The sequence below is a fragment of the Etheostoma spectabile genome, chromosome 4 (assembly GCF_008692095.1).
Source record: "Etheostoma spectabile isolate EspeVRDwgs_2016 chromosome 4, UIUC_Espe_1.0, whole genome shotgun sequence".
Classification (NCBI taxonomy): domain Eukaryota; kingdom Metazoa; phylum Chordata; class Actinopteri; order Perciformes; family Percidae; genus Etheostoma; species Etheostoma spectabile.
The window spans coordinates 9,903,657-9,919,554 of NC_045736.1; the positions used below are offsets into that span (position 1 = coordinate 9,903,657).

The 15,898-nt window shown below is 39.4% G+C and overlaps 2 protein-coding genes across 2 annotated transcripts in view; both read left to right on the plus strand.

The window, feature by feature from the left end:
• The window catches only part of LOC116688269 (glycerol-3-phosphate dehydrogenase [NAD(+)], cytoplasmic), a 5,021-nt gene extending 2,399 nt beyond the window's left edge, over positions 1 to 2,622 (plus strand). Inside the window, exons 5-8 of the mRNA XM_032514171.1 lie at positions 136 to 248; positions 836 to 1,072; positions 1,277 to 1,383; positions 1,815 to 2,622. Of these exons, the coding sequence (XP_032370062.1) occupies positions 136 to 248; positions 836 to 1,072; positions 1,277 to 1,383; positions 1,815 to 1,911 (554 nt within the window). The 3' untranslated portion in view covers positions 1,912 to 2,622. The remainder of the gene's footprint in view (positions 1 to 135; positions 249 to 835; positions 1,073 to 1,276; positions 1,384 to 1,814) is intronic.
• Positions 2,623 to 4,915: 2,293 nt separating this feature from the next.
• The window catches only part of cers5 (ceramide synthase 5), a 22,209-nt gene continuing 11,226 nt past the window's right edge, over positions 4,916 to 15,898 (plus strand). The window contains exons 1-2 of the mRNA XM_032514170.1: positions 4,916 to 5,247; positions 15,363 to 15,468. Of these exons, the coding sequence (XP_032370061.1) occupies positions 5,075 to 5,247; positions 15,363 to 15,468 (279 nt within the window). The 5' untranslated portion in view covers positions 4,916 to 5,074. The remainder of the gene's footprint in view (positions 5,248 to 15,362; positions 15,469 to 15,898) is intronic.

Genomic DNA, 15,898 nt, shown 5'->3' on the forward strand with positions numbered 1-15,898 from the left:
ATCACCATTAGCTGTAGCCGAATCAGCAGCCATTGGGGTCCACAAAAATGCATATATAGTTTTTACACAGTATACGTTTGTTAAAGTGCTGCACTATGGAAACTGTGGTGATTTATTTGTTATGTTTGGACACAGGGTGCAAAGACAAGGCCTGCGGGCCCATGCTGAAGGAGCTCATGCAGACCACCAACTTCCGCGTGGCTGTGGTGGAGGAGTCGGACGTTGTGGAGATCTGCGGGGCGCTCAAGGTTGGCTCTTCTCCTCCATCAGAACAAAAGTACCTAATTTAGTGTCATTTTCACCCCCCTCTGAGCACTATCAGACACTTCAATGTCATGTCTGTGCTTCTTAGAAATACGTCCAAGTTGTGATAGTGAAAAATCCTGTACGGTCAAAAGAAGTTCATTTACAAGACAATGCAGTTGTGGTTTTCATATTTGTAGACATCTACTGTTTATCTTCAGATATTTTCCAAGACATCTACCACTTAAAACCTTTTCAGTGAAGACTTTAAAATATCCTGTTAAAGAGATACATCTGCTCGTCCCAAAGGTGCAGTATCTATCTAAAAAGCTTAAATTGTGAATGTTACAAACTAATCACTAGTAATTATATTGTTTTTGATCACAGGATGCGTGTATACATCAAAAGCAGTAAGGAGACAAATCTAACATATTTTGCTGACTATTTGTCAAAAAATATTTTTAAATGATCTATTTTGAGGCACTGCTTTCTCATCCAAACCTGTAGATTCCTCATGTACATTAGCACTAACCCCAACATGTAAAAAGTGCAACACAATGACAGCCGGATCTCCTTTTTATTGTTGCTGCAGAACATCGTGGCAGTGGGAGCAGGTTTCTGTGACGGCCTGGGATTTGGCGACAACACCAAGGCAGCAGTGATTCGTCTGGGCCTGATGGAGATGATCGCCTTCGCCAGGGTCTTTTGCACGGGCGGCCCTGTCTCCCCCACTACCTTCCTGGAGAGCTGCGGCATCGCTGACCTCATCACAACATGCTACGGTGGACGCAACCGCAAGATCGGGGAGGCTTTCGCCAAAACAGGCAAAGTAAGAGGAACAGATTTTGTCCCCTTTGATAATCTCGGTCTGTCCTTTTTTTTTTTAATCAAAAGTATAATAATGTTAGCCTGTCAAGCCAGACCCACATCAAGATGTCGGTTCAGTTGCTGCCGCTAGGGTGTGTCTAGATTTCTAGGCTGTAATGATGTAACTTCAAACACTAAAACAACACCAAACATCTCTGTGTTTTAGACCATTGAGCAGTTAGAGAATGAGCTGCTCAACGGTCAGAAGCTTCAAGGTCCAGCGACTGCATTTGAGGTCCACCAAGTCTTGAAACAAAAAAACATGGTGGAAAAGTAAGTTTGTCTTACATTATTTTGAGAACATTGATCACCAGATTGCTTGTTTGGACATTTATCATTCCTTAAATTACTGATATATGTCTGAATGTTGTATCTTTCAAAAATAAAATTAGATTGTATTCACTTCATGTTATGGACATCAACATTTTGGGAAATACATTGGTGCCCCTCTCGTGTTTGTATGGTAAATATGAAGCTGCAGGTAGCAGCCGGTTCGCGTAGCTTAGAGCAAAGACTGAAAGCCGGAGGAAATAACGAGTCTTGTTCTGTCCAAATGTAACAAAAACTGCCTCTGCACAAATGACAGTGGCACGAATCTTCTCATCTAACTCTCTGCATGGAAGCGAATAAGCCTATTTCCCAGAATGTCGAACTATTCCTTTAATAATTTCTATCATTTTGAAATGATTCTTTTGTCTTTCCAGGTTTCCTCTTTTCACTGCCGTTCACCAGATCTGCTACGAAGGCCACGCAGTCACAGAGTTCATCAACTGTTTGCAGAACCACCCAGAGCACATGTGAAGGGTTACAGACTGATGAATGGGTGGAAGTTGGGAGAGGACTTTTACACTAGAACTACTGCATAACCCAGGTGATATAAGGTGAAGACTGTGCCTAATCCTGACTGCTGTCCTCTTTGAATCTCAAACAGAAGTGACAAAAAGAAATTGAGCAGCTTTACCGGAGCTGCTGTGTTGACCTGCTTCTATTACATTACTGACAGAAAACACGGACTTCTTTTTGACTCATTAAAAAATACATGTCACAAGTTATTGCGTTAATCTTCCAAGTTTTAGAAGTTGGAGGAATTTTTAATTACTCAGCCACACAAACTACTAAAACTCTGACTTGAATGTTGTGAAATAATACATCATTTTGTGGTTCAAAGTGTCTAATGGGGAACCCTGGTAGCTCATTTGGTTGAGCGTGCAGCTCATGCACCGAGGCTCAGTCCTTACCACAGTGGCCCGGGTTGGATTCCAACCTGCGGCCCTTTGCTGCATATCGTCCCCTCTCTCTCTCTCCCCCTTTCCTGTCTACAGCTGTCTTATCAATTAAAGGCAGAAAAGCCCGAAAAATAATCTTAAAAAAAGAAAGAAAGTGCCTTAGTGACCTTTTCACTGACATGTGTGTTTTCACTGTGGAAACACTGAACACATAACAGTTACCTCTCCCGTTGTGTTGTTTTTCTTCTGGACTTCTTATTTTGGAATAAATTATTGAACGTGTTGATTTTGTGATCACGTTCTTTTTACTTTGTTGGTGTCTTCCTGCAGGATTTACTCTCACACACACACACACACACACATATACACACACACATTCTGCAGCAGCCTTGCTGTAATCTGACCTGAGTGCAGTCAGACTGCCACTCTAAACTCTTCACCTTTACCATTTTCTAGACCTGCTTCACCCTTTCTGTAAGCACCCATCCTGCATCAGTCCTCATAAGTTCCAGCTGTGTCTAGATATATTATGGATGGTGTGGCACACTGATTATTCAGTGTGTTAATGAATGCCTTCCTAATCAACAATCTGTCTTTGTGTTTTTGACCCACTTGGTTGACCAGTTTCTTTTTTATTGTTGATTTATTTAAATATCTCTGAAGATGTGATCTTATGCTGGATTCTGTTAAAATGCTAGTAACCGATGTGTGTTCATTAACCGGCCATCTGTCCGTCACTATATGCCAGAGTATCGCATCAGTGCTACGTCCCTGTAAGTCACTGTGAATCCGAGCTTAAGCCAAAGGCAGCATGAAAGACATGGGGCATCCTATTTCTTTTGGCCTTTAAGTGGTCTTTGGGTATTACAAATTCCCTGCTTTGCCAATATTCTAATTGTTAAATCACTCGAGCAAAAATCCCCTCCATGTATGCTTATTGATCACCCAAATGGCTTTATAGTATTTTTTTCACCAGCTCAGTTGCTCAGTTATGTGTAGACCATGGATTCACATAATTTGCCACTTGTTTAAAATTGGATTCCCTTGCTGAGACTCCTTGGATAGTTATTGAGTCAACTGGCCTGTGATATTTCTAATAATAACATGCTCCAAAGGGCTAAATGTCCAACTATAATTAGACGGCGGACAGCACTGCAGCTGCCCCATCCCTGCCCCTGTTCGAAATAATGTGCCATTGTGATGCCATCGAAAATCTTAACACATTTTTCAGCCACTTTTCGCTTCATTTTAAAGTTTGCATATTTCAAATGAACAATTATAAGTTGGCCTATTTATAATAGTTTTCAATGAGGTGCAATGAGCCCTTACAGAAACAAAATACCTTTTACTTGTATAGGTCAAGATGTTACTATTTGTGGTCGTAGGCTAATACTTCCATTGACCACTTGGGTGTGCCATCACATCAATCACAACTCCAGTCAGTTCAATCTGCCTTTGATATGATACCTTTAAAGCGGAAACTGTAAAATCTCCCAAGTTTAAAAAATGTATGATAACTTAAATATTAAAGTATCTGACAGTCTGCCTCTAACTACCTCTAACAGGAACATCAGGATGGATGCCCCCTGGTCCTGAGGGAGGAGGGTCTGCCATGGCTCTCGCCTTACTTCCTCAATTCCAGTCCTCCCCTCAGGGCGGTTTCCAAATTTGTCAACCTAGCCCGTGGCAGCCATAGCATACAGGAAGCTGGGTTATTTTACCTTCAAAATTGAAAAAACATGTATGAGAAAATATGAAGAAGAGCTGGTTTTGGGACTATTGGCGCAAGTCCAAGGGCACGTTCAAACGACGTTTTCCTCTGAAAGGTGGGAAACAGTGTGCAACGGCTTTGGGTTTTCTCTCGTTAGGAGGGTGTGTCTCTCGTTTATTGACTGTGTTACAGTCTATGGTCCAGGTGATAGGCCTACCCACTCAGCAGACACGTGTCTGTAATCCGTGGTTTTGCCCTGGGCCTTGGACCTTGAGACCTGGCCTAAATCAGGTCTCAGGATAAAAAAAATAAAATAAAAAAATAAGTCAAGTCTCAAGTCTTTGATAGCCTAATTGATTGATTTGCAAGTCGTAATCTGCACGTTCCGGTCTGCCAGTTGTCAGATATTTTTCTTCCGGAAACGGCATTTAGGTTTTTTTGTCTTTTCTAAAGTCAAATCCAGCATTTGCTTTCACGTTTCATACTCAAGTGCCTTAAGTCTCGTTATCGAACCCAAATCAAGTCGCAACTAAGTCTGACTCAGTAGTCTACTACTGCAACTACTACTACTACTACTACTAATAATAATAATAATAATAAGAAAAACACAAATAATAATTTAATTAAAACTAATTTTACAGTCAAGTCGTCATGTAACAAAAACAATATTAAAAAATCCCTTCCTGAACAAAACAGTAAAATGTATTGAACCTTATTATATAGACCAATTGAAGTAATTTCGCGTAAAAAGTTAACTTCATAAAACAATTAGTTTTATTTTTTGGTAAAAGGACAAAATCTAATCATGAGAATCATTGACCGTTGAGAATCTTATTTTGAAAAGCTATACCGGAAGTCTCATGTTTCCATCACACTGGTGCGAAGAAGAAGAAGAAGAGTGTGAGACAAGCCATCACCGCAAGTGGCCCAGGGGCAGGAGAGGATTTCATCAACTTTTACTGATAATTTTCCTCCGGATATTAAAGTAATTTATTCTAACCGTCCGGGGACTGGGGCACTGTTCAACATGGCTGCTCTTTCAGCCTGGTTCTGGAACGAGAGGTTTTGGCTCCCACACAACGTAACCTGGGCGGATCTGGCAGACCCAGCTCCCGGGGTGGAGTACCCCAAAGCTGGACATTTGTTTACTGCCTTGCCGCTGGCTTTGGGAATTTTTGCCGTCAGGATACTCTTCGAAAGGTTCGTACTCGCCTCTCGTGTCGGGTGTTTTCCTGTAAGTGAGGTGAAAAATTACCAGAACTACTTTTAACGGAGGTTTCTCACAACAAAGGAGTGATGGGTTTGCTAGCGGTGGTTGAACCAACATGTTGTATGTTAACTCGTGGGTTTCTTTTGTATAACACCACAATTTCCTCATTGTCCGTAGTTCTTGTTTAAAGACAGATGTGTGTTCAAAATTGCCTTTAAACGTCGTCTTTTGTGGGTTAACTTTATGTGCATGCAACACCGTTAGTACTAAACTTATATTCAATTTGCCTGGAAACACCTCAAAGCTCTTGACATGGATGTTTGGGTAACGCCAGAATAGTTTGATAATCATTGACCGTTAACCAATCTGCTTATGTGTCTTTAGCTGCCCTTAACTGACATGCATGCGTGCGTGCGTGCGTGCTAGGGAGTGCTGACAGCCCGTTGCTTCTGTGAAACTGCCATCTCTTCTTGTCACATACAAGATCAAGGAATCCATCAGGTCCAGTGCAAAGGTTAAGCTGCGTTCAAGTGAAAGTTAAAAAGACTCCAGGGTCATGACATGGGACTAGCTTTTTGTCCCTGATGGGAAGTGACTCCCCACGATGCGACCGTGTGCAGAGATTTTAGTCCCCACGAAGGAAATAATACAAGTGAAGATGTCCTGCAGACTTTATGCTTTGGCAATCCAGAACACTTGGTTTCTGTCATGGATTTGCATGTAGTTGAGATGTTATGGAGTCATCTTATTACTGGCCGGACCCTCTTCAAGTCCAAGCTTACTTCTACAATACAGGAAAAGAGTGGAATTACACAGCAATTTTAGGGCATTCAAAGGGATTGTAGGTGGCTCAGTCTGGTGTCACAAACAGGCCAGATGTATTTGTCCTGATACGTCGAAAGATCTTATTTTTGAGCTTTAGTGTCTTGTTATTGGTTATTGGTCTAGGAAAGCTTGGGGTGATGGGGGTGCTGAAGAAAACCCATGATGTCTGCTAAACAACTGACTACAGGAATTAAAGAAAAAGCTCTGCTGACAAGTTCCTCATTTGATTTACAGAAAGCATGACTCTATGTGTAAGATCTGAACCTTTACTCTGATTAATAAAGCACTTCTTTCTTGTGTTCTGACAGTGCCAAATTCACTTATTTGTTGCCTGAAACTTTAAATAGTGCACTGAATGACCTTAAAGAGTGGTTTCACTATTTGTTAAGCCATTGGTGCGTTGAGGGAGGTTGTCTGTTTTATATAACTTCAAGATGAAAGTAGAGTAGTAAAGGAGTGTTGCATTAAATCCAATACAATTGATATTATGGTAGACTACATACATTTCCCTAAAATTCAACTTCAGATAGGGCACTTATTGCTATTGAATATGATTAGCTTTTAATGGATTTGTTACTAAATGATTTTCATCCTTTCATTGTTTAAGTAAACAATTGCTATAGTATTTATTTTGCTCAATGTTAAGCCATTTCAAGGTCAGGCATAGGGCTTCAATGTATGGAAAAACATTATAGATGTGATCTAGTTGTTGGATATCTCAGTATATAAGAGATGGGCTTAAACAAAGAAATATACACACTTGCAGTCAGTGCTGGGCGACATGACAATGTATACTGTGAGACAATAGAAATATCATTCAAGAGATGTTGTCATACTGTGTGTGCCGAGGTAGCTATTGTTTTAATACCTCTTGTTAGTTTTGCATCAATGTGACAACGTACCTTGATTTGTCAGGTAATCAGAGGATTAGCAGAAAAGAGACAGTTGGTTATATTATCTGTAAAAGGGCTCTTATCTATATCAGATAGACATGCAATACAGAGAGAGTATTTCATCCATATCGCAGTTTAAATTCTTTCATATGAAGGGGCAAAAATGTATCTAGATGGAAGGCCACGGGCCCAATATTAATGTGGATGTTGTGTGAAAATGTATAATATTTTATATAAGTGGCATCCAATAGTTTTCTCACAACAAAGAGTAACGGACCTATGGGAGTACACCTGTAAATATACAGTATTCCTGTAAATCTGAATTGGGTAAAATTGCAGGTGATGACTCTTTGTCACCCAGACATGGTTTATGGACTTGACACCTACAGCCCCTTACACACGGTCAGACTTTGTCTGTTTATTTAAGACATGGTCAAGTGGCTAATCAGGTAGCACTCAGGAGCAATCAGATATTGGAGGTGTCTGATGAGATAAACACAGCGCTGAACCACCTGTTTCAGGTGTCAGAGCTTGACTGTCTGTCCCTCTCTACGCAAAACCCACACTGATGTTATCAACTCTGTCACTGACTGACTGACTGACTGGCTCATTTGATCAGATTTAAAACATCACACCACAGCTTGAGTTCCTGCTTTCTGCAGAAACCAGACAGACTGTGCTGTTTGTTTTTACATAGTGCACTTAATATAACACACACACACACTGTGCTCCCACACCTGCAGTTAGAGAGCCAGGCATTTACACAATCACACACTGATGAGTTTGAGTTGTAATGGGGGTCTGTTCTCTCAGATGCATCTTGCCACAAACTTGTTTTGACTTGTGGCCTAATTCTAGTTATGCTTTATTTTTTCCTGCTTTCATCTCCAAAAACAACCAAACTGATCTTTCAACTGCAGTCATTTTCCCATCTTCTACTGACTTTTCTCCCGTCCATTCTTGCACTTTGACACTTCCGAATGCAGTTATTGGTTGATTGACAGAAAAATAATCGTCAACTTGTTTGAAAACCAATTCATTGTTTCAAACAAAAATGTCAAAACACTTCCTTGTTTCCAGCTTCTCACATGTAAGGATTTGTTGCTTTTTCATCATATAAAACTAAATATCTTTGGGTTTTGGCCATTTGGTAAAATAAAACAAGAAATTTAAATATATATCCTCTGGATGTGAGAAATAATAACCAACATTTTTCACTATTTTCTGACATTTTCTAGACCAAACAGCTACATTGATTAATCAATAATGAAAATAAATGTAGATGCAGCCTACTTCCAACCCTCTCCGGCCTCAACTTCTTCAGCTTCTTGAACTCCAATAACTTCCACTGTTCATACTACTTAAATCTGAAAGTTTAGAAAAGTTTGTGTTTATACTGTCTTCAAAGCCACAGAACCTGCCTTACTTAATCTCTTGCCTAATCTTTGTTAGTGTTATTTTAGACAGTGGCTGTATGTCATAACATTCAACATTCAGTTCTGTCAGAAGCAGAGTTACAGACACGGTGGAGATTTAGGAGTTTCCCATATTTGAAACCTATAGTTGTTCTTGATTAGCTTGTCAAAGTCACATGTCTTCAGACAGGCAGCGTATTCACACGTAATCATTAATCGGTCTGCAGGATTCCTCCTCTACCTGCAGACACTAGCTCTTTCTGACAGCCCGACCAGGCCTGCCTCTTCTAGACCCCTTTCTTCTTGTTTGATCGTAATCTTTGCTTTGCTGTTCGCAGTGACTTTGTGGATAGGAGCAGTCAGGCTGTTTTGGGTGAGCAAGCCCTTCTAAGCCGTGTCATGGGTTGAACAGTGTTAGGACTACACATGTGTATGAGATCATGACTAGCCAGGCTTGCCATGTAATCTATTGTGGCCCCAATTTGACTGTTTCATCATAAAGTAAAAACCAGGTATTCTCTCTGTCCAAAGGACGTAAGGGTAAACTCTAAAAAAAAATGTTTGTGTGTTGCATCAAACCTCTTTGTTTCTTGTTCTGTTTATTACCCACATAATATGGCATTGTCTCTCCCCAAAGACACCTTTCTGCCATGTAACTGTTAATTCTGTTTCAAAACCTCACAAGTCAAATGAAGGCCACAATTACACACAGTACTGTATCATGAATAGAGCCGTGCCTGTGCCTCACCCTGGGCCCTGGAACTGGAACGTTTTCCCAGTGGCAAGGTTGGATGTTTCGCTGCTTCAAGCTCCGGGGCCTCTAGCGTGCGTGTACACAGACCACACTGAGCCTGTGTCTTGGTAACAGGCTTTGTGTATGTTGGAGTGGTCAGGATCTGAGAAAGAACAGGGATGTTTTGAGGTTTGACATAAATAGATTAGCTTGCGTCTCTCACCTTTTTTCCTCCTGTTGCTGCTGTCCACCGATTAGCACTGCAGGCTCAGGCTTGTGTGGACTATTTCTGTTGATTGTCATACATTTGAAAGGCCTGTGTTAACAAGGGAGCCTAGACTGTTGCCTATATCTGTAAAAACTGTAAAAATAAGAAGACATTTTTTATCATTTATTTTATTCTATTTAAGTATTTAAATGTGCTGTTTTTCTTTCATTGCCTATTAGATTATTAACTTATTTTACTATATTTTAATATGTCCCTTACATTTGCTACAACTGTTTTTCTTTAATTGAGCCTTCCACCATAAGAATGTCAAAGGTTTCTACTTGTTTAACCAGTATGACAATATGCATCTTTTGTCTGTGTCACATCAGCTCATATTTTAGCCATGTGATTAGGTAACAGTTGGATGGAGAGATTGTTTGATTAGGCACTTAGAGCCAAACTTCTGAGTCAATTTGGGGTCAATCAGATTTAGAAGCTATATCACATTCAGATCGTTTAAGTGGCAAACACTGATGCCCTGCTGCATGTTGGCTTGGCTCAATAAAAGAGTAGCAACAGCCGCCACTTGTCACATGAAACTGACCTATGCAGTCTAACTTTTGGGAAGACAGTGCCACAGAGTCATCTGTACATGAGTCATGAACCTCATTCAACATGTGTAGTGAAAGTGCTCTTTAAAGGCCATTTAAAAAGCAAAGATTGTTGATTTGTTAATTGCCAGACAAAACCCCCCTCTAGTAGCTCAACCCCCCACATTCACAGACAGATAACTAGTGTCCAACCAGCACATTTACCTGCTGCCTCCCCCCCACCATCAGCTGTTGCCATCTGTTGCCGATTGGCTGATATTGTCATTTGTGGCTTGTGCACTCCTGTTTGTAACGCCGGGTTTTTCTAAAGCGCAAACAGAAAATAAAGAGCTAGGTGACCTTGAGGAGATATGCTGAATTTGACAAAAAGTGTATTGGATTAACATCACTTACTATACCTTTAAGTACACTTGCTAGTTTGGATGGTATGAAAATTATATTATACACCCACTTCAATCTACATTATTGCTCTGAATTAAGCCTTGTGTTGTCCTCAGGTCCAAATTGACCCGTTTTTTATTTTTAATATCGGGAACTTGGCTTTCTTTCAACCAAATTGCCTAAAAATAACATGGATGCCATACGATGTTCTTCAGGTAAAATGAATGATTACTTTCACAGAATTTAGTTTATTTTATTGAATTTTATGGCATTTTAAAAAAGTGACAAAAACCTCAGAAGAAATGACAAAAAAAGAGACACAAAAGCGCTGGAAAAAAAACAACGAGAAATTGTTTTTGTATATTGTAAAATATGTGTAATGTAATTTAAAAATAAATAAATTAGACTATGAATTTAAAAACAAAAAGCGTAGAAAAAAACAGCTAAAATATCGGAAAAAGCAAAAGATGATGGTTGATGGGAAGACAACACAAGGGTTAAGTCACTTCAAGACAAGAAAAAGGTGCTAAGAGGTAAAGCTGAGACAATAAAAAAAAACAAGGAGGACAAGAAGTGTGACGTTTCTTTTTCCTTCTTATAATGGAACAGGCTATTCTGCCGTGTCAGATTCCCATCATTATCAACCATTTCCTTGTACACTGCTTAGGCAATGGAGTTTCCTCATGTAGAGCATTTCTACATGGATCAATAGAGTGTTTTTTAAACAAATACTAAATTGATGACAACTTGCTGACATGATGATCAACTGGAGACACCACCGACTCATTTTTCTTTTGAATTAAGTTGACAAGTTAAGTGACAAATTTCTGTGACTATGAGGGACTTCCTGTGGATATGAGACCGTGAAGAATGTGTTAAGTGGAAGAAAACCCATTGAGTAAACCATTGTGGTTTGTGTGTTTCACTTTTTGTTTCTCATTTGTGCAAGTTTTTGAAAATGAAAAGAAATCCACAAGACATCCAGAGCTTTAGAGATTCATGCCAAACACTATGGCCCATCCCACATGGGAATACAAGACACCAGAAACCTATTTAATAGACATCTTCCGGTCGCAAATACATGAAACAATATCTATCTATCTACACATATTTAGATATCTATCTAGATATAGATATCTATATTATATTATATACTATATACTTATATACTATATTATACAATATTATATTACATATATACATTGGCCACTGAGTGATGCGAGAGAGCACATATGTGAAGTTGCAGTGACAGATTTGAGAGGTTGTAATCACAGAGTTGAGTAAATGTTGCTTGCAGCTGTCATTGTGTTCATGCAAATATCAATCTACACATTTTGTGAAAAAAAATTTCTGGGACTTTACATTCAGAATACAGATGTGTGAATATTTTCTACAAGTGCAAATTTCAATTTACAAGTTGAGATTTTGTTTTACAAGCTCTCTTTTTTTCTTTCTTTATGTGACTTCAAATTCAGATCACATGTGTGTGTGTGAATATTTTTTTTACAAGTGCAAATTTGAACATATTTACGGTGTATAGCGGCCTTTAAGGAAATAAAGGCTTCTAAACCAAAAACTACACGTAGATGTAGAATAGAGCACGTTTCAACAGGAACGTGATCCGAAATTGGGGAGAAATGATTAACAACATTGGCGACCAAGAATGGATGTAAAATATAAACACCATAGGAACGTCTGTTGACTAGTGTTGTAGTAATATTATACATTATACGCCCACTTCGATCTACATACTTGTCATTTCTCTAAATTAAAAGTCACTTTAAGGCAAGGAAAACGTGCTAAGAGGTACATAAACACCATAGTAACGTCTGTTGACTGGTGTTGAATCTCAAATGTTGACGCCTGCGCAGTACTTCTGTGTTGACGTCAACACGTGTACTGGGTGCGATCTAGTATCTACCCCACGTAGGTGTGTAGCCCCCGGCAAATGACAGCGTGAAGGTTGTGCAGCCTCATTCCTAACTGCCGCTTTTCCCCTTTTTTGGTGCTCCCCCTCTTGATTCACTCTCTAGCTCACTCGGCCACTCCTGGGCGCACTCTCTCTCTCTGTCTCTCTCTCTCTCTCTCTCTCTGTCTCTCTGTCTCTCTCTCTCTCTGTCTCTGGCAGTTGAGCCAAGAGGGGAGGGCCAACTTTGTTAGCTATACTCTTGACTCACTTGTCACCGTGTTCCTTCACGAGTCTACACTTTACCCTGAGGCATGAACATAGTTTGCATTCCTCGTTGCCTCTGAGGGGCATGACTGTAAAGGCAATCTTATGGACCAAACTTTATATTTACTAAACCTAAAGCACAAATAAGTAATTAGACTATTTATATATTGTAGTAACAAAGATACAATAACATTTTATTCTGGCATGAGAAATTTACCTTCTACAATAACCAAACTGCAGTTTACAATGCAGTCTCAAAGAGTTGTATTATTATGTGTCTGCAGGGCACATATTTCCACAATTTCTGGTGAGAATGCTACTGGAATGTATGCTTTTATTGCATAGACTGTTGTTAGTCATGTACTATACATTGATTAATTTCTTTACAAACGGGCCAAAATGTATAATGAATATTTGAATGCTTTTAATAGACAACAAAATGAACAGAGAATCACATAATGTTTGCCTTGGTGTTTTATCATGAAAAATGATGGAAAGGTCTGGATTTTTTTCCTTCACATATTTATCTAGATATCATTGTATACATTTGAAGATATCTGTCTCCAAATCAACAACAGACTGCAGAAACAGAAACAAATTTCCGATTGACCAGTTATTGTACTTTATTGTTGCTTTCTTTAGCTTGAACCAGAGGAAGCGGTTTACAAAACCACTGTGGTAAATTTCTTGCTACAACTGTTTTCGTGCTCCCCATTTTTGCCTGACAAATGACCCGTTCACAGAACTAGATTTCACAGGTAAAGACCTCAGGAATGTTTCTGTGTACATTTTTGCAGCAGCCACACTTCCTTGTAAATGATTGAGTAAGCCTCTTTTCTATTCTGCTTGACAATAAAACAGTATTAGGGATAGTTCAGGGTTAGTAGGAAAGGGAAAGTTCAGGGTTGGATTGTGTTTTTGACACAGGGTCGTATGAGTTACTTACCAGTAGCAATATTAATTCAGACTTATTAAGCTATGTTGGTAGTTGTTAGATTTGTGTGTGATGTTGGCAAGAGGTCAGATAAAAGAGCTGCAGCACACATAAAACACAAACATTTCAAAACACAACATGCAATAAGACATGCTTAAAGTACCCACAATAAATGACACCAACTAGTTTTTCCCCTGCTATTTAATTCTCCTGTCATGCTTCTTGAAAACACAAAGCTATGTTTTTGAAGGTCAATGAATTACTTTGCTCAGAGACCTTTTTATTGTAGCCGAGAAATCGGCTCATGTATCACTGAGAGACCAAAATGTGACCCATAACACTGGACCTGACTACAACTCACTCACAGGTTGCTGCTTAATGTTAACCTGTAGTTTAAGATAGGTAAGATAAGATAAACCTTTATTGATCCCCTTAAAGAAAATTCAGGTGTTGCCGCAGCACAAGAGATGAAATGATTATTTATAGATAGCACAAAAAAAGAATAAATGAAGTAACTAAGCGGTATATACAACTAGTAAAAGTAAAAAAACGTTATAAGCGCAATTAAAGTCAAGTTACAATCTATGTCATATTTGGGATACAGTATATGCCTTCCTCAAAAAGAAGAATGTATGGCCTCTTTGGAAATGCAAGAAGGCTTTCTCACAAAGAAATATTCATGGTCACAAGCCTACATGAAACAAGTCATAGTAGCCTGGATCTGTTTGTGGAGCAACTCGATGGTGGGTGCTCGAACCAGAGCATTGGTCCAGTTTGGACCAATCAAATTGTCAGAGCGGGCTTTTAAAAAAACGGTGTCATGTTACCTCCATCAATCCATTTTTTAGCTAACTCATTTAGAGATCTGCTTAAAAAGCAATTTATCTGCTCATACCAAAATATAAGTGGCATTCTAATAGCAGTAAAATGACAGATACGTAATTGCTCACCAATCATAGCCATTACAATCACTTTAGAATCATTTTATCCCTTTTTACTAAAGTGGACCTTTTCCCCATCACATCATCAATGAGTACAAAGTAACCTGCACATACATGCATATTGAAAGAAGCATTTAACCCTCATTCCTCCCATGAAATAACCCTTTCAAATGCAGATACCTAAGAGGCAACTGCGCATTAGTAAAATGCGTGCAGACTATGCTTGTTACACACAAACACACACATGTAGAAGATTAAAAATGAAAATAGTACGGTGCAAAACTTCCATCATAATAACAATGCACCAAGGTACAAACGCGCCTGGCTTTTGAAGGGAATGGGAGATGACTCTCTGATTGGTTTGTTGCCCAAAACACACCTGATTAATGAAGACACTAAGTACAACTCTTTTCAACCATGTGCCTGGCACACGGACCCTTTTTTTCTGCTGTCAAATAGTGGATTTGGCCATGCCCTAAAGGCACCTGCGCCATGTGCTTCACGCTGTGCGCTTAGATCGTTAAAATAGGGCCCTCATACTATTGGCCCAGCCTGAGAGAGACAAAAGATGTGAGAGGGAGAAAGTGTTTGTAAATTACATTTGATGAAACCCATAACTGGCCTGAGCCTGAAGATGGGTAATAGCTGATGTAGTAGTGGTAGTGGCACTAGCACTATAGTTGTTGCTGTTGTGCTTCACAATACTTAAAGGTACTCTGTAGAGTGGTTTGAAACAAACAAGTTATGTTTACATTCACAATTTCTCATCAGAGCACAATGTAGCCTTGAGGTCAACACAATGAATGCTTTTGAAGTAAAAAAGTCATCACTTTAAATGTGTTTACTTTTCAGATATTTGACATAATGTCTCTCGTTTTTAAATATGTTATCCATCTGATCACGGATTGAATGTAATTTAAAACTTGGGCCAAAGAGGTCCTCTTAGCTGTCCTTTGACCCTTCACCTCACCCATTTTCACCTCTGTCACAGGTTTATTGCCAGTACCTGCGCCCGGAGTCTTCACATCCAGCCAGGTGTTGGTCGAAGAGCTCAGCCCAATGCAGTACTGGAGAAGGTGTTTACATCCATCACCAAGGTGGGTTTCTTTCTTGATGTCTTCCTTCTCCTTTTTAAAGAAGCATTGGAGTATCAGTAATGGTTGATATCATCTGACTCCAAGACGTATGTGTTGTTACAGAGTTGGTCATGTGAGGATTAAATATATGCTGCCTCCACAATATAACAGTATATCCATTACATTTGGCTTTAGTTACATGAAACGATACATGCGAGGCATCAGTTTTTTCTAATGTGATTAAGAGGAGGCTGGATCCAGGAGGTGAAACTGAGAAAAACGTGCTCTTGTTTATTGGCAATTCTTTAAACCAATCACAATCGTCATGGGCGGTGCTAAGCGCGGAGCGGAGACACTGTGCCACTGCAAAAAAGCCTTAGGAAGGAACTTGTTTTGATGGAACATGTATACGTTCAAAAGTTGTCTTTAGTCGTGCAACAGAAAACTCAGA